Below are 24,377 nucleotides of genomic sequence, written 5' to 3'. Positions count from 1 at the left end.
CCAAGAAGCGAGCCTTGGTGACATTCGTGCAAATATAAGTCATTTGTACAAACAGGCGACAAAAGCTGAAATGATAAAAACGAAAGAGGAGCGGGGGTGCAAGTAGACTCGGAGACGATCAGGTGGAATTTAAAAGATGAAAAGTAGAAAAAATGCGAGATATTTACTTGGGGGAGCAGCGCTCATTTCTATGTTTTCTGGTTTCGCCTGTCTCGATTTCTATCCTCCTCCTTCCACAGGTCTCGGCCTCGCTTTTCTCCTGTCGCCGCTATGAAGCTGTCGTTGGATGGAATTCCGGAACCGTTTCAAGATTGATACGTCACACAGATATCAACAGCTCCCTAATTTCCCACGAAACGCATAGAAGCAATGTGATACCGTTATTACAATCTACACCGACTTTCCCTACCAAATGCTATCAAACTACTCTCAACCGAGCGGAATTACGAAGATCAATGCCTTCTTGTGAACGGAAAAAGGAATTGTCTTGCTCCAAGCTAGGTATCCATTCGCCACCTCACCGAAAAAGCTTGAAGCTCCGCCAACACGTCATCGACAAGATGACAGTAGAAGCAAATCAAAACTACAGCTGTCACTTTGACACGTGAAGCATCGTCGGTGACGCCAAACATATTTTATGAAGCCACTGTGACTACACAATACAAATTTCACAATAATCATGTATTTATCTGTATCTTCGACCCCGTGCAATTGAGTACAAAAAAAATCTCAAAATCTTATTGCTCTTCAACCTCCATTGTTCTCTGCAAGTTCAACGATCTCTTCAGTCTCGGTTCTAGTCCCATCATCTTCAGTTACATCAGTTTCTGATGGCTCTGGCCCTTTGTCAGTCATATCATCCTTGCCTAGATTATCTGCTGCTATATTTGCATTGCTCTCTTCTTCTGCTTCATCCTCTGGAGCTTCTTTAATAGTTACGTCTGCAGGTTCAATGTTCTCAGGCAATTGTGACTCGTTTTTCAATTTACCCAAGGATACCGACTTCCTTGAAGCCGTATCAGACTTTTGGCGAGTCATTAGCACTCCAGGACCAACAGCAAACTCTTCCTGCAATGTGAGCCGTTCTTTACTTTTACCAGTCTCTGCGACAGCATCTTCTCCTGCCAAAAATTGAGGTGGTTCATCCGGCAATTGATCTCCATCACCCTTAATCTCTCCTTTACTAATAACTCTTCCTTTGGCTTCTCGATTTGATTTACGTTCGCGTGGAAGAAACAATTTAAATTCCACCGGCATTTCATCCTCGGGATAAAGTCTATGGTGTAAACATCAAAGCTTGGAAATTTTATCAAAATGAACAAGATTCATGAAACTTTCTCTCACCTATCCGCAAAATAGATCCTTCTTATCCTGCAGTTTGCATGTATCTGTACTCTGGTTGTCTCCACGTAATTTGTGCCGTAAACACGTCTCGTGAAATCAGCTATATTTAATTGAATCTGATTCCATCCTCCAGAGAGGCCAATTGGCATAGTCGTGCAAAAAGGTTTCACTCTAGTGGTGCTCTGGAAATTGCTTATCCGGAATCTCCTATGCATATCTTTGTCATCGAGGATCTATTTTGGTGGTAAGAAACATTGATAATAATAGCACTTTTTTGTGAATAGGCAGGTGTATCTCCTCACTGTGATCTCAAAGGTGAAATATTTCTTCATGTTCTTAATTATCATGATCACAAAAGGAAGTTTTATGCCTAGAACTTTCTTCAAATCCTTGGGACATGTGATGAATGTTGTGGTGACATTTGTTCCCGCAATTTCAAGCACCAGGGACCTGACTTCTTGATCAGTCACCCGCTTTATGTACCCATTCTTTACTTGCATGCCCCAAATTGCTAATGGAGAAGAACCACAGCTGTAAAGAATGGACAGGAACCCATTTTGATAAGTATTACGAAACATCTCATCTGGTGTATTTGATCATGTTGTGTTTACTGGTTCTTTTAGCCTGACATAAATCGTTGACAGATGCCATTCAACAAAAGATAGCTGCGAAATAAGTTGATTCGTTTTTTTATTCACTAAATCTGATTTGCTGGTAGCATCAGCGTTTTGTACATGAAACAAATAATTCGAAATGAATCAAATCATACAGGTTTGTTTTATTTATTTGGTATAGAATTGTGCTTTCCACCCACACAATCATCTCTCAGAGAAAAGTCTGTTCAGCCTCAGTCTTTCCTGGGGAGTCAGCGGATCTGGGATGATTGCAGCGGATGCAGGAAATCCAACAGTGAATATTCTTTCAACTCTGACGCCATCGAGTGCTAGTGACTGCATCATGGTTATTTCATGAATTTCTCGATTTAGCTGACGGGTCATCTTCACTTTATTCTTATGACATCTTTGGCGACAGATGACGTGGCTGAAAAAGATTTCAAATGCACAATTTATCGGGCTATGCAGCTTTCAGCTACAATCTGACTTACTAGGGGAAATTTTTCAGGCCCGTGTAGCTCGGATTGATGCTAACATCTCGTCGGAAGAGTTCTGGATACTGCCTCATGAATTTCGTGGGACGCATTTTAGCCCATGATGGATTTTCAGGTTTGTAAATTTCGAGTGAGTTGCTTTTCTCCTCCGGAAGACCTTTGAGGCTGCTGGTTTTTAGATCCGCATTTTGATCTATTGTCTTGTTCTCTGGAGGCAAGTTTGATCCAAATTCGACAGCGCTCACAGAAACATCAGACTTTTCTGGTGATTTTAGAGATCCCAAGTTACTGGTCAAGTGAGTCGACCGAGATTTTCCTGGGGTCAAAGTGCTCAGAGATTTGAGAAAGGAAGATGCAGCCCTCAAACTTCGTGGTGCAAGACTTGAACTCGATTGAGCAATACTTAGCTCAGTTGCCGATGCCCTAGAATCTTCCTCCGCCATACCGAATAGATGAGTTACTCAAAGTTTTTTAAAATATAGTCAAACATTTCTAGATACTATGTGATTATGTCGTCGGTGTGTCTCCATTCACTTTTCTTTTGCCCTTTTCTCATCTGTTTTTTTATGACTTTAACATGATTACTGGAGTGACCAAATTGGGAAAAAAATGAAAATATGTCTTTGATTGAAACGGATCGACCAATAGCAGCTATCGACAAGGGGTGGTTGTTACATGAACCTCTCAAAGGGCCGTGTACCTAACACCGATATTGATTTGGTCTCCAAGAGAATCAATAGAATCAGTTTATGTTTCTGTGGTACCTTCTATTTCCATTTCCCCAGACCCTTCTCACCTGTTGCTCTGAAATCTCAGCCCCTAATTGGGAACTGGTGGACGGATTTTTCACCGATTGAATTAGAAAGAATAAATGAAGTTGGACAGTAAATTTAACGGATATTTATATTTCACGTCATAAAATACAGTCTTAATAATTTTTTTCATATATCACGAGAAGAGAGATTTGAGGAATTCTTTTCTGTCATCAGGATTTTGATTCTCGTTCTTCTTTGCTCTTATTTCTGCATCAGTCTCCCGCTGTTTTATGTTGGGCATTTGGAAATTAGTAGTTTCTCCTTTTTCTTGTTTCTTTTTCAGTTTCTTACTCCTATCCACATTATATGAGAAGAAATTAGCCTCTCTTTTAGCTTGTGCAATCTCTGTCCTAAGACGCTGTTTGTGAACCGCTCTTTCATACGCCAAGCGTTCACTGAGGTGCACCCACTTAAACCTGTCAAAAAGACCAATGATTTCAATCCCGAAACACAGCTCAAATAATGACTATGAATTTCCAAGAGTGAGCCTTTTTCTTGCAGTTACCTCGGAAGATATTTTATGTTCCACAGCAGATCGTAGAATTTACTCTTCTTCCTCGTCGCAATCTGTTTGTTATTCAGAGTTGCAGCCACATGCTTCGCAACTCTTTTACTTTCGAATTCAACCCATCCTTCCGTGAAGTGCTTCGCTGGTGTCTTCTTCTTCTTAACTTTTTTACCTTCTTCGACCTCTGATGAATTGAAATTCCAAGGCTATCATATCACATTGAAAAGGGCAATCCAATTTGAAAGAAAGAAATTTACTCACTCGCCACTGCTGGTTGGAGATAGATTCTACCAAGTTCTCCGTACTCCGAAAATATCTCTCGCACTTTGGTAACGTTCATGTATTTCGGTATCGTAGAAAGGTAAACTATCCCCCTTTTCTTTTTACGCCCCTCCTGGCTACCAAGGGCGTTTTTGCTGGTCCCATCATTGCTGTCCGTAAGAATTTCTTCCTCAATGTCGTCGCTTTGAAAGTCGTCGTTTTCACTGCAGTCTTCAGCCATTTTGAATCCACGGTCGACCACGCGGTCTGCTATTCGAATTGACAAAAGCAAGTCGACATCGATATGACGTCGTCAGCGGTCTGAAGTTGCCGAAACTCGAGACAGTTCTCTGCCACTTCAAAACTTCTGATTGTTGTTCATTCTTGTCAACGGAAGTTTTTCTCCACCGATTAAAAACCGACGAGCCACGATGTGAACGTGAAATTGTGCCTGCCCATGCGTTTTTCATCACCACGATCCGTAAGCCTGTCTGCAGCTTTAAAAAATTATCCTCTCCCGTACCAAGGTCTGAAATGAGAATTCATTCCGGCCGCCATCATGGATTTAAGGGGCGCTTCTCGCGGCGCCACCCTTCGTGGTCGAAACAGTTGAAAAAAAAAAGAGAAGAACGAGTGAGCGCAGCAGCAGCTTTTTATGATTCACATTCGAAATTCTTCAGTGCGTCTCGACTCGTGCCGTCGAGAGGTTCGTTCGTGTCGTATCTCCCGGACGTCGTCGTACCCGTCAGTGTCGTCGTTCGGATTTTTTGTGAGGACGTAGAGTATGTGATAAGACGTCCTATATATTATTTAATTAGTTATTCAACCCACCGTTTAATATAATAACTGGAATTTCATCTCTGCGAAAACGAGAGACTGGCTGAAAATATTTTTCGTATTTAATCAAGCTGAATTTATTTCGAACGCGACGACTATGTCAGCAGGGAAGGACGCTGAAAAGGAGAGGACGATGAAAATAAAAACGATTATGTCAAAAAGGAGATAAGAGGATATCGTGGTTTGTTTATTGTCAACAATATCATCTGATAAAATATCGATCGATGGAGTTTCTTGGCGATATAATCCAGTGAGTAATATAAGAACGTGTTAATTGTGCATCGAATATCAAGATCCCGGTACTCGATAGAAATAAAAGTAAATAAAACAGGAAGTAAAGGAATAATCGGCGCAGATTAAATAAATTCCCCGATAGATATGCCCAAGGGGAGTGCAATTAACGGCACCTGTGAAAGACTTGGGGTAGTTATTTTACCGAGAATAATAACGATGAGCGGTTTCACATTTTTCTGCATCTTCTCGGTGCTCGGCGTCGCCGCTACCTCAGCCGCTGGGTTAAAATGTGATGCTGTAAGGCCCTATTTCGAAGCCCAAGGATTTCCGAGCAGCGATATACCCAAAGAACCCATTTCTTGTGAGTAATAAACACATCCAATACGAAAGAAAAATTACAAATAAGAAAATACGCGCACGATTTATCTCGGATGAAACACAAACACCAAAAAATTTAGGATCTTCGGGCCGTTTGACAATTTCCCACGCAGAACGGACGGAACGAAGATACATATATTTATACAGTAAAAATTATCTCCTCGCTGGATACACAGAGCCAGATAGAGATAATAATCGAATTTCCCTCTGCTAGCAGCCGGCACATGGCATATCTTTGGCGCCGCTCCGTTTTTTCTATTTTCCTTACTCTTTCTTTTTCTTTCTTCTTTTGACGTGCGTGCTTTTATTAACCGGAAATAACTCTGTGGCCGGTGAAACGAGGGGTGGAATATTGGGGGAAGCTGGTGATCAATCACTAACGATATCGCGGCAACAGAACTTGACAGACGGCGCCGATGTGATGGGGAGAAAACACCCCTCTTACCCTCCAGCCGTCATACCCACTTCAAACAATTTCTTTCCAATTATCAACTATTGATAAAAGAATTAAAGAGCCTTGCATCATTCGCTCCCAGTACGGACATAAAACTGCGTTGAACTTCCCTGAGAACAAGACCAGAGTGTAAAAATAGTGAAAGATTGTCTCCGCTTCGCTGTAGGTGCTGTTGCGTCGAAGCCTTCGACTCTTGATTTTCCTCATCTATTTTTTCACTTTTATGCTCAGGACTCGGTTGTACTCGGTGAGACCTTTTGGTATAAATAAAGGGCGTGCTGGTGTGCACAGAATATTGAGTCGCTGCTATGGATGCTTCATCGTCAGCTATTAGGAGCCTGAAATTCATAGTTTATTATTTTTACCTTACTAGAAACTTAGAGGGGGATGAGATAGTTTGGTCTGTTCAGGCGGTATCACAGGAGCTGTTGGAGATTAAGAAATGTCGGGTTATAGCTTAATTGTTTACAAAGAGTTACATGTCTTGTGAATATTTTAGTTAGAACATTCAACGCTACGCCATTAACAGACCCAAAAGTGAGGAGTGAAAAGAAAGTACTAACCCATCAGGCAAGTTTCAAACAGATCAACAAACTTTTCACCGTTGCACACCGATTTAGAAAAACTCCAAGTGACATTCAGATTTTAGGCAGTGTATATTTTCCTTAAAAGATTTTGATGTGCATATTTGGGCTAAAATTTATCAACAAAAAGTGAGTCAGAAGGGTTCGGCGGGTCGAATTGATACCTTTATCAGAAAAATACACACTCACAGATAGTCCACAAGCTTGTTCTTCTCGTCAAGGGGGTGAAAAATGAGAGTGCCAGAGAGCGGAGAGAAAAAAAACAGGCGTTTGACAGGCCACGTGCACTTCCTGTATACCACATTTCCTGTATCACGTTAAAGACCTGCGGCAATATACTGTCTCAGTTATATCCTGTTGCTGTCTCTCACGGGATGAGTTTAAAAATTTCCCGACACTGCACCCCAAAGAGATTTCAAATGATCATTGATCGCAGTTTGTCCGCGATTACCGACAAACTTTTTCGACCACTGTTTCAAATTCTGAGACGCTGTTCTACATTGGCTATCGAGAGAGCACCACATCCATATTCCTGTTATGACTTGAAGCTATATATTTCAACCTGCACCCTCGACACTTTTTCTTTTTTCTTCTTCCTCAACGTCCTCCGCATACCTGAAAGGATGAGTCGTTCAGGCCTGTCGGGACTTGTGCATTCCTTTGCAGCGCCTTTTCTTCTTGCAGGTGATTATACGTGTGGTATAATATACGTATGTGAATATCTATCTTTGGGTATTGGTATTCAAGTATTTATCTCTGTATGCCCTGATATATATGTATATGCGGGTATGCAAAGAGGGAAAGAAAATGAAAGAAATACAAAAAAAAAAAAAAAAGAAGACTTGGGACAGAAGAAAAAAGAGGGGAGGTTTTAATGATATATCGTTCTAAATTTCTATTTGTGTTTACTCTATTGTATTATTTAGGTCTTGTTTTTCAAATACCTCAACGACGACGTCTAGTCGGCTGACGTTCTTTCACTTCTCTTTCATTCTCATTTTTGTCCTTCTCTTTTTCCATTCGACAATTCTTTGACCGTGAAAAATCCATTCATGACACATCTGAAATTCAGAATCCTCTGAGAGAAATTTTCTATAATATATGAAGATCCTGATGAATGAAAGGAAGATACATGTGATACTTCTTGAATTCTGATCAACATAAAAAGAAGAAATTCAGACGTATAAAATGCAGTAGATTAGGAGGAAGAATATTAACGAAGAGAAATGAGAATTCTTCTTCTTCTTGCCAAGATGGAACGTGGCCAGGATACCCTGGTGGTATTGCGTCTTTTTCTTTTATCGTTTTCCATTAACGTATTCCTGACTTATCTCTACGAGACCCATAGCTTACGCGTAACGATAACAACAATGCGCAATAACAATGCCCATAAAACATAAAAAAGAATAAAAATAGAAATAAACTCTCAGCACTATGGAGAATAGCCAAATGGGTATTTCAAAAGTGAAAAATACTCTATCCACCAAATGACCATTTCTAAAAAGCACATCGACGCAGCTGCCAAAAATCTCGAGCCGGTTCTTTCTTTCTATCCGTTATCGCGTCTCCTTTTTTCTCCTCGTTTTTCCGTGCTTATTTTCTTCAAGTTTTTTTTATAACGACATGCGTGCTCAGGTCGGCGAGATGAAAGATTTGTTTGGATTGTCGTAATGCGTGTAAACGTTTTGTTCCTCTCTCCACATTTTACCCGAGTTTTATAATCTTTCCAGTTGTTTATTCCTCGGTTATGTACCGGTGAACACTAAAATTGTTCAACAGTTTTATTACCATTGTCATTACCGTCATCATCCTCATTTTTATCACGTATCGTCGCAGGTAAAATAAGTCCACGAAGAAATTTAATATTACATACACATGTAATCGAAGTCCGTCTCGGCGGCAGATGCAAAAAAAGTTGAAAAAAAAAAAGTTAAAAAATAGCAACGAACGAACAAAATGAAGTAAAACGGTGTTACGAGTCACCAGAAGAAGTCAAGGTACAGAAAGATCGAATTGAGTCGAGAAAATTTTGAGGAAAAAAGGAAAGATGGATATTCATCAATGCCATGTACAGGTCGCAAATTGTTGCGTTAGTGTGAGAAGGTGAAAGAGATGAAATAATGTGAAATACGAAGAGAGGAACTTTTCGTTGTATTTCCGGTTATTCGTGTCCGTTTTTACATTGCATTTGTAGGCATGGGGTTTAGAATTTTAGATTCTTTTTGTTTCTTCTGTGCTGTACGGATTTGCGGATAGTTTCCCGTGGTATTACCTATTACCTGATAAAAATTCTGGAGGACTAGACTCATGAAATTTGGGAGGATGTGGCGCAGGGGCAACTTCGGAGTCCAAAGTCCAGACTGCAGGAATGTCGGGATCGCAGGCTGCAGCGGCAGCAACGGCAGCACTTGCTTCGAAAAGGAGAAGGAAGAGGAGGAGGTGGAGGTGGAGGAAGAGAAGGAGAGTTCAAAAAGGAGGAAGAAGAGGAGAATGAAAGAGAAAGAGCAAGATCGCTGCTGCTGCTGCTGCTGCTGCTTTCCGCTTGCGATGCAGCGTGCTTCAGCCTGTTCCTGTCCATTCCAGTTTGACCGAACAACTGTTATACATACCTTATATACCATACCTATACACTGTAATATACCTTCACCTTTTCCGAGGGAGAAGGAATCTATACCTACACGCTTTCTAGAATCCAATTCACATCCCCAAAGTAATTCCTTCTGTTTATTACTTAACTCACTTCGAGGTGTCCGTCTGGTGCAGGGGAAAAACCCTTGGAATCTGTACAGTCCGAATGCCTTCTTTTTTTCCTCAGATGTTTTCAGTTTCCAAATCTAACGAGAAACGAATATTCTCTTATTCAATTTCTTTTCAAATGTATTTCCGTCAACTTTTCTTAATTTTCTTATCTGCATTGAGCGTCTGCAACAATAATATAGTTCCTTTCAATTACTCACATCTCACGCAACAATTGATAATTTTTCTTTCTTTTCCAATCATTATTATCTACTTTATTTCATTTCGTCATTATATAACTACGATATACCTGTACGTACGTTTATAGTGAACGTGATAAAACTGTTTTCGAATGAAACTAAAACTAAATCGAAGCGTATTAAGCATTGCTCGCAACGCGAACGCAAACTCAAAACGCTCGCGGCTTCGGGCATGGGAGCGGAATGTGGCCAATGCATATCCCTCTTTTCCGTCTCTCTCTTTCTCTCTCTCTCTCTCTCTCTCTCTCTGTGTATACCTATGTGCGTACATATCTATATAGTCTTTATGCATCTCTTATACATACTCGCATCTTTATGTATTCAAGCGCGTGTGTGTGTGTGTGCGTGTAACTTATACTACCGGGCATAACTCGGCGCTCTCCTCTCCTCTCCCCCTGTCCCCCGCCCTTCGAAGTTTTTGTCCTTTTTTCTTTCATCTTCCTCCCCATCTATCTGTCTATCTCTCTCATTTCTCTTTTTACCTGCATATCACCCGCTGCTCTCGCTACCCGTCGCACAGAAACATGTCTAAATTACACCTTTTATCTTCATACACGCATACCTCCTTGGTTTTGTTTTTTCTCTCTCTCTCACTCTTTCGTTTTCGTGTTTTCGCTTTTTTCTCGTATCTCTTCCCTCTTCGCGTTATTGCCTTATTTATTTATCGTTTTGTATCGCGTTTTGTCCTCTACAGTAAGTCATCTTCGTTATCCGAAAAGATAACGAGGCAAAAACGCGTGAAATAAGAATAGAGAAAAATAGAGACAAAAAAAAAAGAGTGAAATATGTGAAAAACCAAAGGTGCCGGGGGAAAGAGGGACACAGAAGCTGAAAAATGGCGGTGTCGGCGCGGGCGAACTCGAGTAGGGGCCATTCGGTAATTCGGTATCATGTTCTTCGCTACCGCTTCTTTTTTTATTCCTTTTTTTTTTATATACCTGTGAAAAATGGTAAAGGACGGTACTTGTATCACCCTATCTTACTATCTAATATGTATATATGTGTATATACAGCCTAGCCCAACCTGACCGGATTTTCTTGCCACAGTACATCTACTTTTCAGGGCTGCTTGAACTGCAGCCTATATTCAGTCTACTAGAGAATATAAGAGATTGTTACATTTTATACATAATCCATATACATATACATATGTAACAGGAGCTATGTACTCACTTACAATACTACCTTACTAGCTCATTTTCTAGGTCAAGTGGCAACCCCGTACCGTACAGTGCAGCGCTATTAAATTTAAAAAACTGTACATATACCTACCTACCCGATACATATCGCCCTATAGCGTGATGTAAAAGTCTGCTGAAATTCCTTCTTTTTTTTTTTTTGTCTTTTTTAAATTGCGTTTCTTCCCTCAAATTTGCACCGGTCGTAGGTGGTCCTTATCGTGGACTTGGAATTTCTGTTCGTTTATCAAATTTCCCTCTCCAGATTTTCGTCGGCTACGTTGAATTTGGAAACCGTTAGACGGGCAATTGATTCGCCGATGACTGAAAATATAAATAAATGAAAATAGAATGGTAAAGTAGGATGGATCGGTTGTAACACTTATTCCAGCGGCCCTTTAATGGTCATGGATAGAAGAAAAAAAAAAAAACAAACAAACAAACAAAAAAAGCAACGAAAAACCTTTCGCTCTAGACGATGACGCTGACGAAAAGCAATATCTGAAGAAGAAAAAAGAAGAAACTAATATCCGCCTAACCGTCTGTAAAATTTTTCATTCTCCCTCTTCTCTCTCTCTCTCTCTCTCTCTCTTTCTTTCTCTCTCTCCGGAGTATCATCTGACGTATAATCGCGCAGTTTTTTCACTTCATTTTTTCGGTTGGGAAATAGTATTTCGAACGGTTTAGCTGTTTGCTCTCCCACGCGCCAGCCTCGGCTCGGTTTCTCCCTCTGTACCTTTTTCGATACACCCGTCTCCGTTCCTCGCTCTGGTCCTTCGCGGCTCTCGGTGCACCTACGGCTGTAGGTGTATATCTCTGTATTTCTCATTTCTCTTCCCTCGCACACACAATCCTCCTCTTTTCTATACTCTAAGTATACCGACACACACCGTGTGCCAGCCGCCCTGGGCCCTGCGGTATGCCTTTTAAGTCCGCCGCCAACTTTACAATATCACATGCACCGGGGTTACCTACGGTATTTTACGTCTCTTGACGCTGACTGTGCTCCCGCTCCCGCTGGCTGCACTTATTATCCTCGTCATCATCATTTTTTATTGCTGTTTGATCAAGATAACGTTCTACCGGAGTTCCACCAAATGTTGGAACCGATTATTTCGTTCGGGAACTTTTCACCTTCTTCCCGTCACCTCCTATTCCACCTGGGGGACGTATGACCTCGTTTCGATTATTCGATCAAAAAGTTCATCCCTCGTGTTTTAGATTTTTTCATCAATTTTCCCTTTATTCTCAAAGTTCCAGCCAACTCCGTTTGAGATTATCATCTTGTACGGGGCAGATTCGCAAAATTTTTTTCTGGAAAAAAAAAAGGTTCAAATAGTTCAGAACGGGTCTCTCCGTATTGAGAAAAGCAACGAGACGAATAGACAAACTGTATGGAAAAGTAAAGTAAAGTAAAAAAAGAAAAAAAAAAAAAGGTATAATTCATACCGACGCGTGTGAACTGGCGCCGGACACGACGTATGAAATGGACGGATCCTAGACACACATGAGATATCATTGATATTGTTATTATAATAAATAGATAGAAGTTGAAAAAATTTCATTATAACTTATAAACGGACTGTTCGAGTATCATTTAACACATACGTGTTATATTAAATTATATACCATACATTACGTATAGCGTATACCTACATTATATCAAAAGAGTTCACAAAAGGGTATCGCAACGGCTACATATTATATTTTACATATATTAGATATGTACGTACACATGTACATGTATAAATTCCCTAATATATCAATCGTAAGTCGTTGGTTTCTTTTTTCTACTTCCTCATTCATTTTACGTATATTATACACACACGTTATCTCGATGGGTGTGTGTGTGTAGTTTTTCAATTGAAACGTGTTAATTACTATAATTCTTATCTCTCTCGTGAAACCTTTTTCTTATACATATACATATAAATATAATTATTATTATAGTAAAAGAATTTCATAAATAGTCAGTTTGTAAAATTAATTTTTCTTTACGTTATTATTATTATACTCTGTCATTATTTATCGCGTTCAGATTATCGTAACAGCTTTTTTCATTCACTCTGTGCGGAGAGAACCAAAGAGATAAAAAGCTGGTAAGAAAATAAATTCAAAAAAGGAACATTCGTATCGTAACGAGAAATGACAACGACGACACCGACGTCGATAAAATCTGTTGTACTTATAGTTACTGATATTACGGCAAAAATCATAATTGAAATATAAGTCGCGGGTTAATGTATGTTATTCGTTAACACGTACGCAGTGTCATTGAAAAGAAGTAACCGAAGAAAAAATACGAATAAAACGAGTGAAATACTTGGAAGAAAGAAATTGATATACAAGCGTCTCATCGTCGTCATCTCAACTCGTAATGTTATCGTTGGGCGAAGCCGAAGCGATGCAAAGCAATGAACCGATGTGAGTCGGTAAAATTTCGTCGGTTGATACGTACGTACGTACGTACGTGACGCACACACGCGCACGGGATGATGAAAAATAATGATAACAATATCGGTAATAATAAATAAAATATTGAAGAGAAAAAAACTAGTTTCGAGGGCGAGGAGTGAAGCGAAGTGAAGTGACGTGAATATAAGTGGAGTGAACGGGAATAGGGATATAGGGATATTATATGCATAGGGATAGCTGTATAGGTATACTCAAACGTATGACCGGTAGGGCATATTATTTGACCCAAGTTTAGTTTAGTAGCTGCTGAGATGCTCACGAGACTCTGCTTTTGCCTCCGCATTTGCTTTTGCCATCGCTTTTGCTTTGCTTTTACCCCGCGCCTCTTGCGACACCGCATCCCATGAGATTATACGCTTGTATACCTGTATCACTTATGTTAGCCAGAGTTCGGATATTATTATTTATACATATATACATACCGATAGCTACAGTTGGCTGCGATCTATTTGACATTCACGATCCGATATCGCTACCGATTCATCAAAGAACTCGTGACGATAATAACGATTGCTATCACGTTTTAGATGGTCGACAAAAATTTTCTGAAACATTCAAATTTTACATTATATCACGGCGATCGCTGAGGAATTTGAAAAATCTTCAATTTCGAAACTGGTATGACTCACGGAAATATCGCCTCTGTATATCGGTATGGAAAATTAACGGAATTCGTTCCCAAGACCAGTTTTCCTTGCCGATTATTTATTCATCATTTTTTCTCTTCTCTCGATAATAAAAATCATCGACCTTGTTCCACAAAACTAGATATCGGAATCAACGATAATTGCCGCACAAATATATTTGTTTGTGAGATTAACGGACCCCGTCTTATATACCGAAGATTTCATAACATCCGAGGGTGCAGTCCGCGGCAAGAAGAGGGGAGTTTTGGGTCCTTAAAATTCTTTGAAATTTCTTTTTTTATGCTCTTCACAAACGTATCGGTCGTCACCTGCTCATTTTCGAGACTCTGCGGCCGCAGATGCGCGTACCCACCTCTGCCACTACACCTCGTCTGTAAATAATGATACACGTATATGCACGTGATGTAGGAGAAAGAAAGGGCAGAACAAAAAAAAAAAAAAAAGGAAAAGAAAAACCGATCCGGAAACAATCATAATATCGAAAATTTAAATAACCGCAACGTGTGCGTTCGAAAACAAAGGGAAAAGAGAAAAAAGGGATCTTTTTTTCTCTCGCCATCCTTTGTTTCGCGAACGGGGGAACGGTAAAAAAAAAAATAAATAAAAAAGTGATTATGACGGAAAGCGTAAAATGTAGTCATTACAATTTACATTCATGTAACAGAATACACTACATATGTGATTATAATAATAACAATTGTTGACCGGAAGCGTCAGTTTACTTACGATCAGACATCCGGTAGACTACTGTGTTATACGAATGTGTGTAATTCCGTGTCGCACCATTAGACGACGACATTTCTCAATTTTCTAATTTAATATGCGCATGAGGTAGTGTGAATTCTTCAAAAGTGCGTAGAATAGCAGAATTTTACAAGACTCACCAGTCGTCAAACTTCTACGAAACTTCCTTCAAAAGAAGGCAGATACCTTTTAGTATTTATAAAATTACTCACTTGAAATTTTGTCAATCGATGACAAGAGCTTGGATTCCAAGCTTCGAAGATGGTACCTCCATAAGATTCAGTCTCGTTACACCATTGCGATTTGAAAATTGGGTCCCTTGTCATTAACCGTGCCGATCGTTATCCTATAAATTGATGACGGTTTGTGCTAAATATGGCACGTGACACCCTGCAGACAGAAAGACGAAGAGGAGAACGGACAGACAAGAGAGAATAAAGGATGGAATATAATGATGGCTCGCTCCCCTGTTCCTACATGGGAAAGCCTGTGAACTGCCTGCATGTGATCGTTTTCCCTGAAGTTTTTTTCTCTTTTCTTTTTCCTTTCTATACTCATAGGTGCCGCTGCGCTAGTATGTGTGCAACGGTGGCGATGCAGCAGAAGAGCTGCTCGTGGAGGACGGACAAGTAGAACCAGAGGGGTGTTTCCTAGCAACCCTCAGCAGTCTTATCCTATTTGTATACATATATACAGAGTGTACATAATAACGTTAATATAAACGTGATCTGAAAACGAAAATTAATAGTCACATGTTGCAGAGAATCAATCTCTAGGTAGAAGAGAAACGAAAGACAATCATTCATATCAGTACCATGTAGCGTGAATCTTTGATATGGTAGGGAGACGAGGCCTAAACTTCTCTCTTTTACCTCTGCTTTTCATTTGCAGCTTCTTGGTTCTTCTCCTTTTTTTGGTGAATAGGAGACCCTGGAATAAAATTTGTCTGTCACTTCTCTTCTAAGAGGGGAGGAGGGGTAGTGAGTTAGGAACGAACTCCCCTATAGCTGATATCAACCACCCTGAGACTGCTTCTCACTCTCTTCAATATTGATTTTGTGTTCACTCAGTCCCCGTTACATTCTCCCCTGTAGTGCAGGGTAATATATGTGTATGTATTTATAATGTATAGTGACTGGGAGTCACATGATTCCATGCAATGGTGCAGCAGGGGTACCAGCAGCTGTAGTAGGCTATAAAAGCACCGGCATCGTTGATCGATCGAAATAAAATTAGAAGCGCTTTTTTCCCTTGATAAGCGAGAAGGAAATAATAATCTGTCGATAAATAAGAGTACGTTAATTCATCAAATGTCATGTTAGCATTCAGGTGAGATTAGCGAACTAACCTGAAGAGCTTTCTTCAATTTTTCGCTGCTGCTAACACTTTCCTACGAACATTTCCATGCCCCAATGATCACGACCCTCAAATTACTCCTCTAGTTGCACAGTTTACCCGCCGGATATATCGACAGGCATCCACATCGCAAATTTCCAATTTCCCATCGCTCACGCCACGATTCAGTAACCCCAAATTCAAAGCGCCGCTAGGGGTTTGGCGGGTCGTGGGCTGGGGCTGGGGCAGGAAAAGAGGGGGCGACACCGCACATGTTCAACACGTCGCGTCATCGTGCCGCGGTCTTTTGTTTCGATCTGCATAACCCATTTCATTCATACTTTTCAGTTGCCAAACCCCATCCCCACGTCATTCATTATTTTATTTTTGGCAAATCACGGTTCTCTCCTTGGTTCTTTTATACCCCCTTGAGTTTTATAAATTGTTGAATACGCCGGGTCAAGTTTGCACGGTTCAGTTCAGTTGGGTTGAGTTTTTTTTTTATTTTTTTTCGGTTTTTTTTTCGGGAAGGTTGTTCAGAAACGAAATTGCGTTTTCGTTTAGCAAACCCTCTTGAGGCGCGCGGAAACGTTTCCTCTCTTCCACTACGGACCACTCCATTCGCACTCTTGACAAACATCAGCTCGTAATACATGAGAGCTCATCCCTACGCTCTGATTCAAACCCTCTAACCATCCATCCTTTCACAACAGCCACTCAGGTTTTTGGTGTTAATACAAATGGTCGTTTTACCAACACAAAAAAATTAACCAACCGATCATTGACATGTGATTTTTACCTAATGAATTGTTGTTCTGATTTCAGCACGAGAACTTAAGACCTGCGGAGGAGTCAGCAGCGGGGGTGAAGTATGTTGTTCAGCAGACATGGAACTCAGACTACAGGCGAGGGCCAGAGACAAACACGACAAGGCAACAAAAGATAGTCTGCAGAGATGGCATCAGATATTTGCAACAAGAGCCACAAAGTTTCACGGTATTACCTTAAGCCTTTTCTCTTTTTGAAAGCACGCTGCTGCTGCTTTTACTTTGAGCTTTGAAAACTTGCTGCACCCTGCAACTGATACCAACACCACTTCTGAAGTCTCACACACGAATTGAGCTCTGCTTTCTCTCTCTATCTCTTTTTCCCTTCCTCATGGATTATTGAAGTTTAACTACTTCAGACACGAGTGGTACAACCCATTATACCAGCTGAACAGTTTTTTTATTTCACATGCAACGTGGACCAGTCTGGGATGTAATCCCAACATTGTCAAAGTCGATGCTGCAAAATTTTTATCGCTCAAGTTTCTAGATCGATATCTTTTATAGATTGATATCTTGAGATAACTTTTAACAATACATGTGAAATTTTTTGACGCGCCTATCTCGATCAAATCGAAATTCATATCAATCAATTTGATGGTAAAACGTGGCCTCGGGTTTTCGTCAGCAGTAGTTCTTTTTCATATGATTCATATATATTTTCATAATTCTTAATTTTGTAGCCTAGAGGTCTACCGCAGCATGGTAATAAGTGGTACTATAGAGAGACATATGTAGAACTGGGTTGTCGGAAAGGGGTTGGCAGCGCGGTCTGAGTGCAATTACAATGTCTGCCGACACCCCCAAAGGCTTGAGGTACTAGGCGTAGGTACAGGGTATGCGAGAGAGTCTGGCGTTGTACAATAAAGTTAAAAGGAGTTGCGAGGAGTGGTGAGAGTCGAGTTGCCCCCTTGTTCGTCGTTGCAGCCACCGTCACAATCTAAAATCACACCGACGAAGCCCTCTCTACCTCCTACAAACTACCTGCTTTCTGTAGAGGTGAGAAGTATTTCGTCGGCGTTCTCTATACTGGTCGCTAAGTACAAAGCTGATGAAACTCCTTCTCTATCCCATTTCATATGTTGGGGTTGACTGTACGCAGTCCTTCTTTTCATTTCCTCGCATACCTACCTATATATATTTTTTTTTTCAATTTCTTTTTATTCTCATCCTATTTTTATTTGGGTAGGGAGCTACGTTCCAATTCTGTGAGGAGCATTTTATTCGGATAATAAATTACCTTCGGAATCATAATAATGTTGAAATTATCACTCTAGAATTCGAATGGAAGGGACCAAAATTATTGCTATGAGAAATTGGCAATTCTCCACTGAAGGGTTTTCACCCCGGTATTGGGGACTCCTTGTCGCGTCAGTGACAGTAATTAAGGCTCAATAATTTCAACTAAGAGGGTAGCCGGGCAGGGACTGTCTCGTTGAAAAGAAAATTCATATCACAGAGAGATAGAAATCTAAGAGAATTTAATTACCGCATGACACCCTCTCTGGGCACCGAGAATAAAACGATTGTAAAACATTAATTTTCAATCCGCTAGAATCCATCCTTTTTAGCGTCTGATTATGATTACCTATTTTCGAACAAAGCTCTAGTACGTGGTGGTGATGATGATGATGACGACGGATAAAAAAAAGCTCCAGACTTTGATGTAGAAGCTTTTAATTAAAAGGGGTTGATGTCCGTGTTTTTATTTTCATTTATATCAAAAATGAAAAAAAGGAAAACAAATTTTTTGCATCGCTGTCGTCGCCTGCATCAGACGGAAACGCAATGTTTAAAACATGATGCAGTCTAGAAAAAGCCGTGTCTCATAGAAATTCCGCGACACAAATATCCACTCAAGAAATCCACTCCAATGCCACTTGCTTTTACCTTCATATTTTTCATTTGCATTTACCCTTTTACACCTTTACCTTTCTACATAATAAATAAATATAAGTTATCAAAAGTAATAAAAATCAAAAAAGAAATAGAACCTCGTCAAAAAAGCTAGAGCAAATTTTTTTTTTTTGTTCTCTTATTAATTAAAGGCTCATTCATCAGGTACAACTTGCGCGTGTGTGTGTCTCGAAGTGTTTATTAAATCAAGTGTCTGAAGCGGTTTAATTTTTTTCCTTAAAAAAAACAAAAATAACACCTTTTCAACTCGACTTGGACTGGTTTTTGAATTTACACCGAAGTGTAATACTCTGTCTAAAATGATTCTGATTCTGATTATTATTATTATTAATATCATTATTTCTCAAAAGTTAATTGGACTCGATTTGTAAAAATTCTGTACCAGATTATACAACTAGACTCTATTTGTAATTCATATACACATTAATCGTTGGTATAGAAATTCTTTTATTTCCATTCTTTGTCGCAGGGGGTTGGCTCGCTTTTGTTAAAATTGTAGAACAAGATTGTAATTGTGTTCTTTAATGGTAGCAGGGTGTAATTATATGCGTATGTTTTTGTTTTGTCATTTTTGGTTCTCAACTAATTTTATAAAACTGTTAAAACTTTTTCGTTCCAGACTTTTTCAAGGAGCTACTCGCTGCGAGTAAAAAGGGATTTCATGAAATGTTTAAACGTACCTACGGAGTAATTTATGAACAGAATGCATATCTGTTCACGGATCTATTCAAGGAATTGGAGAACTATTACGCCAGAGGAACGGTGAGTGAAATTTGAAAATTACCCTATTGTTCAAATCAAGATTCACTTTGTACATTCTCACGTACAGTCTTTACCATGAGAAAATCGGTAGGGGAGCGAAATGCGGATTAATTTTAGCTCGTGCCAATGCCCCGAGTCCAGTATTTCTCTTTGCTAATATATCCTCGCTAACCAGGGTCCAGGAATAGATTGAATTCGTGATTCGGTTCACGCTTTGTTTGGAATTCCAGCTCAGTTTGGAAGCTTGAAGAAATTATTTTACTAACAATCGATTAAGTATTATAATTACACCGATTCTAAATAGCCACCCAAATTGCTTCTACAGGTCAACCTAGAGGATGCTATGGATAATTTCTTCAATACTCTATACCAAAAAATGTTCACCGTAATGAACAGCCAGTATCAGTTCGACGACAAATATCTAGAGTGCGTAGGAGATCACATGAAGGAAATGAGCCCCTTTGGAGACGTTCCGCAGAAACTTAGCGTGCAAATTAAAAGATCATTCGTTGCCACCCGGGCGTTCAGTCAGTCCTTGAACGTTGCTGCCGACGTTCTTAAGAACATGCAAAGTGTAAGTGAAATGCAGATAACGAATCCTTTGATTCCTTCGTATTTCGACTGTGCTCGAATAATCGTTTCTTTTTCTTCCTGTCACAGCTTAAATCGTCTCCGGAGTGTGCGGCAGCGTTGACAAGGATGACAGCTTGTCCATCGTGCAGTGGAATACCTGGAAACGTTTTAGCTTGCGTTAATATGTGCGCAAACGTAATGAAAGGATGCCTTGCTCAACATGCTGCTCTCGACGTTGACTGGAATCATTTTGTCGGTAAGTTATTTTTTCTCAGTCTTTGTTAGAATTGGAGAAAAATAATGACGAAAATTAAATTATAACTACTTGCAATATTCAGAGATGTTAATTGAAGTCGTTTAACAAGTTCTCGAGAACGTGACTAATATATTAATTCACCTAATTTAATGCTTGCTTTTTAAATTTTTCTTCGTCTTTTTTTCATTTCAGAGGCCGTGGACAAGGTTGCTGACCGTCTGTTGGGCCCGTTCAACATAGAAATGGTCGTTGAGCCCATAGACATAAAAATATCAGAAGCGATAATGAACTTCCAAGAAAACGGGGCAGACGTCTCGAGGCAGGTATTTTCCGGTTGCGGAAAGCCTCTTCTCGGTAAAAGACGGAGACGAGATAACAGGGAACTGCAATTAGAGTCGCTGAATTTCAATCAGGCAGCATCTCCTGAGGATCGAGCCCCCACGGCCGCCATGTTGGATAAACTTGTCAAAGAAATTAGACAAAGGATACGAGATTCCAAACAGTTTTGGATTTATCTACCCTATCAAATTTGTAACAACGGGCTCGTTGTACCGCCCAGCAACACGGAAGAATGTTGGAATGGGACACACGTTGATCAGTAAGTGAAATAATTACAACAGAAAAATATCTACATCTTTCAACATCTTTCTCGACTGATGGAAAAAAATCATAACGGAACTTTTTTTCCCCTCTATTAAACTCGTTAGATACATCTACCCAGTCTCATCCAACGGCGAGTTTCAAACTTTGAATCCTGAGGTTAGGGCAGCTGGTCCAAAGGCTACGGTTGTCAAAGAACAACTCTACGCATTATCCATAATCAGCAACAGATTGCGTTCTGCTTTCAATGGTCAGGACGTCGACTGGATGGACACAGGTGAGTTTGGCCTGGTTACTTTTCTGTTTTGACAATTCAGCTCCAACTAAAACACTTTGATTTTTCATTTTCTAGAAGAAACTTGGTACGGGTCTGGCAGTGGTTCCGGAGGAGGTAGCGACGGTCACGTAGACAATGTAGACGACGACGATGAAGAAGACGACGAACATCCGGTCGAAGAAGGTTCGGGTTACGAGATCCCAGCGAATCCAATAATTCCAGAGGTGACGAGACAGCAGCCGAAAATTCTACACGGTGAAACTGTTGCTTTACCACCTAGAACTGACGTCGAGATAAAGCCTAAAATCAGTAACGGCATCGGAAACAACAACAAAACTTTAACCTCCGACAGCAGTGGCTCAGGTGCGAGTAGACAGCAGATGTCGTTGTCTAGAGCTTTGACCACGTATTTATTCCCCATTGCTGTTATGTGGTTCGGTGGTTGTCTCACCGAGTGGCTGTGATCGGACGGTGTGGATTTAGTGACAGTTTAACGTGTAAATATTTGATATTCTTATACCGATCTGATTCGAAACAAGGAAATTGGAAAGAGAGATAAATCGAGTGGTGTTTGAAAGTTATCGAAGAGTTTGACGATGCGAATAAGATGATTACTTTCATTCGCTCCCGTGCGGTGTAAACAGATTCTATGGACCCGTACTACGGATATAATTAGTGCTGAAAATTATAATTAATCAAGAAATCTAGGAGGTTAAACTAATATAATCAAAAAACAGATTATAGCAAAATTGAAAATATTCACTCAATCGATGATAATAATTTCGCTAATAATAAAAAAAAGGTCTGCTGCGGAAGACTTTTTTATTTTCTTAAAATATAAAATACATAAAATAAAAGCAAGGCGAAACCCGAGAGAGAGATGATAGACGAAGATTTAAAAAAAAAATAAATATATGTGTAGGAAAACATAAATGAAACTAATACCTAGAAGTGTGAATAATAAATATAAGATCGGAAACAATGTTGAAAATGACCAGATATACGTAATGTGGAAATTGAAAGTAATTTGAGTATACGATGAAAAAAAAAGGTGGTGAACATTCTCTCGCTACTCGGTTTGGCGTGCAGATATGACGAAGGTTGAGAAGAATATGTAGAAAAAAAAATATTGACAGAAGGTGAAGTAATTTAGTGCAGCTAGAAAAAAGAGACAAAGTTCCGCGCAACATTTTATCTTAACCAATTAATTTGAAAGATTAGAGAAAAGAAGAAAGAGAAGAATAGTGAGAAAGAAGGAAGCTTAAGAATGAGTATAATGAAATTGGAAAAATAACTAGAACTATTATCAATGACAAAAAATGATACGTCATCTTCATTTTTAGCATCTCTCCAGTAACAATGATAGAAATTAAAAATGGAGGTATGATATTATTTCCACACACGTTAGCATTTATTTTCATGCATTTATTAAAAATCAAGAAAATTAAAAAACACAAAAACAAAACAAACAACAAAAAGAAATAATCAAAGCCCCTTGTGTTTTGACGAGCACGTTAGAAAAAAAAAATGTAGTAGTGATTGAAAACCGCTGTTAAAAAATGAGCTCCTGTGATATAAAAGCATCCAAGTTAATCGATGATACACTGCGACACTTAATATTTTGAATTTTTGAAACAGCTTTTATCATTAAAACATGAAAAAGAGGAGAAAAAATAAAAAGAAAAGAAAAAACCGCTCTTCAACCGCCACAAGAAACTTTTCTTTTCTTTTTTTTTGTTGGTTTTGTTTTTTGGGTTTTTTTTTATTTGAATACAAATCTAGTGAAACATTTTTTAATTATTCTTGATACATGTAATTGATTAAATATTATTATTTTTTTTTACATCATAACGATTAATAATTATATAGGTATATGAAATTAATATAAAATTAGTTTAAAAAAGAAAAAAGAAAAGAAGAAATTGATTAAGGATCGAATTTCTTTGGATTAATTTTTTTTTTTTATTCTTTCTACTTGGGTACGATGTTAATTATTACGATGGATGTGTCCCGTGTAGCTATATTTAATATTTGATAAATATTAATATAATATTATATTTAAAAACAGAGATACTATACATATTTGCGTATATGTAATTAAATATGGAGACATGCATTTAGTTTTTTTGTTAATTTTTTTTTTTTATGCTACGAAAAGAATTTTACCCTGTAATCATGTCGTCGTTCGTGTATTAGAAACCTTTTTAACAGTACAGACGATTAATTTTCAACGATCAATGATTCAAGCTATAAAAAAAAATAGGACTGTTATGAGTTTCTGAAACTATAATAATAATAATAATCGCTGATACTTGAACTCGCGATGCAAAGGGCAGCTGAGAATTGGTGATTATTTTATTATTGTTTTCATCCTTTTCTTTTCTTTTGAAACGTTGCGCACGATTTTTTGAGATGCGACAAAAAGAACAACAATTACTATAATAACAATACTAATAATAAGTTAATTAATATTAGCGATGAAATAACAATGATAATGGGAAACAATTGAGAACAAAGAAAACTTAAGTAGGAATGAAGGTACGAATGTTGAATGGAGAGAAAAAACGAATGAAAAATAAATGAGGAATAAAGAAAAGGAATCGAACTTTTGAGTGATTTCAGCGAGAATGAGGTGGATTAGTTTTGAATAATTGAAATATAAATTATACATATGTATGTATATTATATATATATATATAAATAAATTATTATACAGGGTCACGAAGCTCGAAGTGATAAGAATCTTTTAATCTCATGGCAGTTGAATTTTGAAATTTGTCGTATGCCAGTGATGCATTTTTTTTCAATCTGTTCTTCTAAAAAACGACTTAAATTTACTAAATATACCATAGTATAAATAAAGCTACAATGATCGTTCGTTCGACTACTTTGGTTACGACGAACGGCAACAACAAAAAAAAAAAATTGAAATAAAAATGAAAAAAAAAATAAGAAAATTGTAATAGGAACCTACTGCACATATAAATATACATACGTATGCATATGTATAGGGTATTTACGGATTTAGCAATACATACGTTTAATGAAATGAAGACGAAGAAGAGGAAAATGAAAAAAACTGAATAAAAGGAAATAAAGAAAAAAAAATGAAAAGAAAACCCTGTAAAATATTCTTGGAAAACAAATAAAATATAATTATACGATGACGATGTAATGATATTATTTTATCTCTCTTACCTTGAGATAGATGACAGTACATTTTTTTATTTATTTTTTTTATTTTGCTGTAGGAAGATCAGTTCATGT

General features: G+C 38.7%; 4 protein-coding genes and 1 long non-coding RNA gene across 7 annotated transcripts; 1 reads left to right on the top strand and 4 right to left on the bottom strand.

The window, feature by feature from the left end:
- Positions 1 to 747: 747 nt before the first annotated feature.
- On the bottom strand, positions 748 to 1,922 carry LOC105686144 (cilia- and flagella-associated protein 20-like). The gene is made up of 3 exons (XM_012400767.3): positions 1,647 to 1,922; positions 1,345 to 1,577; positions 748 to 1,276 (listed from the first exon to the last, which is right to left on the bottom strand). The coding sequence occupies exons 1-3, from the start codon at positions 1,920 to 1,922 to the stop codon at positions 748 to 750; spliced, it is 1,038 nt and encodes a 345-aa protein (XP_012256190.2).
- A 104-nt stretch (positions 1,923 to 2,026) lies between these two features.
- On the bottom strand, positions 2,027 to 3,321 carry LOC105686145. The gene is made up of 2 exons (XM_012400768.3): positions 2,450 to 3,321; positions 2,027 to 2,385 (listed from the first exon to the last, which is right to left on the bottom strand). The coding sequence occupies exons 1-2, from the start codon at positions 2,893 to 2,895 to the stop codon at positions 2,163 to 2,165; spliced, it is 669 nt and encodes a 222-aa protein (XP_012256191.2). The 5' UTR covers positions 2,896 to 3,321; the 3' UTR covers positions 2,027 to 2,162.
- Positions 3,322 to 3,337: 16 nt separating this feature from the next.
- Positions 3,338 to 4,451, bottom strand: LOC105686737 (activator of basal transcription 1-like). The gene is made up of 3 exons (XM_012401842.3): positions 4,037 to 4,451; positions 3,773 to 3,959; positions 3,338 to 3,683 (listed from the first exon to the last, which is right to left on the bottom strand). The coding sequence occupies exons 1-3, from the start codon at positions 4,275 to 4,277 to the stop codon at positions 3,401 to 3,403; spliced, it is 711 nt and encodes a 236-aa protein (XP_012257265.1). The 5' UTR covers positions 4,278 to 4,451; the 3' UTR covers positions 3,338 to 3,400.
- Positions 4,452 to 4,568: 117 nt separating this feature from the next.
- On the top strand, positions 4,569 to 22,739 carry LOC105686736 (glypican-4). 2 transcript variants are annotated; one of them, XM_012401840.3, is made up of 8 exons: positions 4,569 to 5,468; positions 16,724 to 16,894; positions 19,262 to 19,404; positions 19,730 to 19,978; positions 20,065 to 20,233; positions 20,426 to 20,831; positions 20,941 to 21,110; positions 21,186 to 22,739. In XM_012401840.3, the coding sequence occupies exons 1-8, from the start codon at positions 5,252 to 5,254 to the stop codon at positions 21,572 to 21,574; spliced, it is 1,914 nt and encodes a 637-aa protein (XP_012257263.1). In that variant the 5' UTR covers positions 4,569 to 5,251; the 3' UTR covers positions 21,575 to 22,739. The 2 variants fall into 2 exon arrangements, with proteins under 2 accessions (XP_012257263.1, XP_012257264.1); XM_012401841.3 differs by lacking the exon at positions 4,569 to 5,468 and adding an exon at positions 16,372 to 16,641.
- On the bottom strand, positions 5,401 to 16,370 carry LOC125502132. Of its 2 annotated transcripts, XR_007279985.1 has the most exons (13): positions 15,912 to 16,370; positions 15,378 to 15,840; positions 14,776 to 15,291; positions 13,802 to 14,190; positions 13,595 to 13,717; positions 11,673 to 12,011; positions 11,237 to 11,497; positions 10,792 to 11,021; positions 9,264 to 9,445; positions 7,468 to 7,584; positions 6,713 to 7,138; positions 6,503 to 6,632; positions 5,401 to 6,277 (listed from the first exon to the last, which is right to left on the bottom strand). It is a non-coding gene; the product is annotated as an uncharacterized LOC125502132 (long non-coding RNA). The 2 variants fall into 2 exon arrangements; XR_007279986.1 differs by lacking the exons at positions 10,792 to 11,021; positions 11,237 to 11,497 and having other exon boundaries at positions 5,402 to 6,277.
- Positions 22,740 to 24,377: the final 1,638 nt, after the last annotated feature.

This window comes from Athalia rosae, chromosome 8, assembly GCF_917208135.1.
Source record: "Athalia rosae chromosome 8, iyAthRosa1.1, whole genome shotgun sequence".
NCBI classification, from domain to species: domain Eukaryota; kingdom Metazoa; phylum Arthropoda; class Insecta; order Hymenoptera; family Athaliidae; genus Athalia; species Athalia rosae.
Note: the sequence above shows the minus strand (reverse complement) of the source record. Positions and strands in the feature narration are given on the sequence as shown.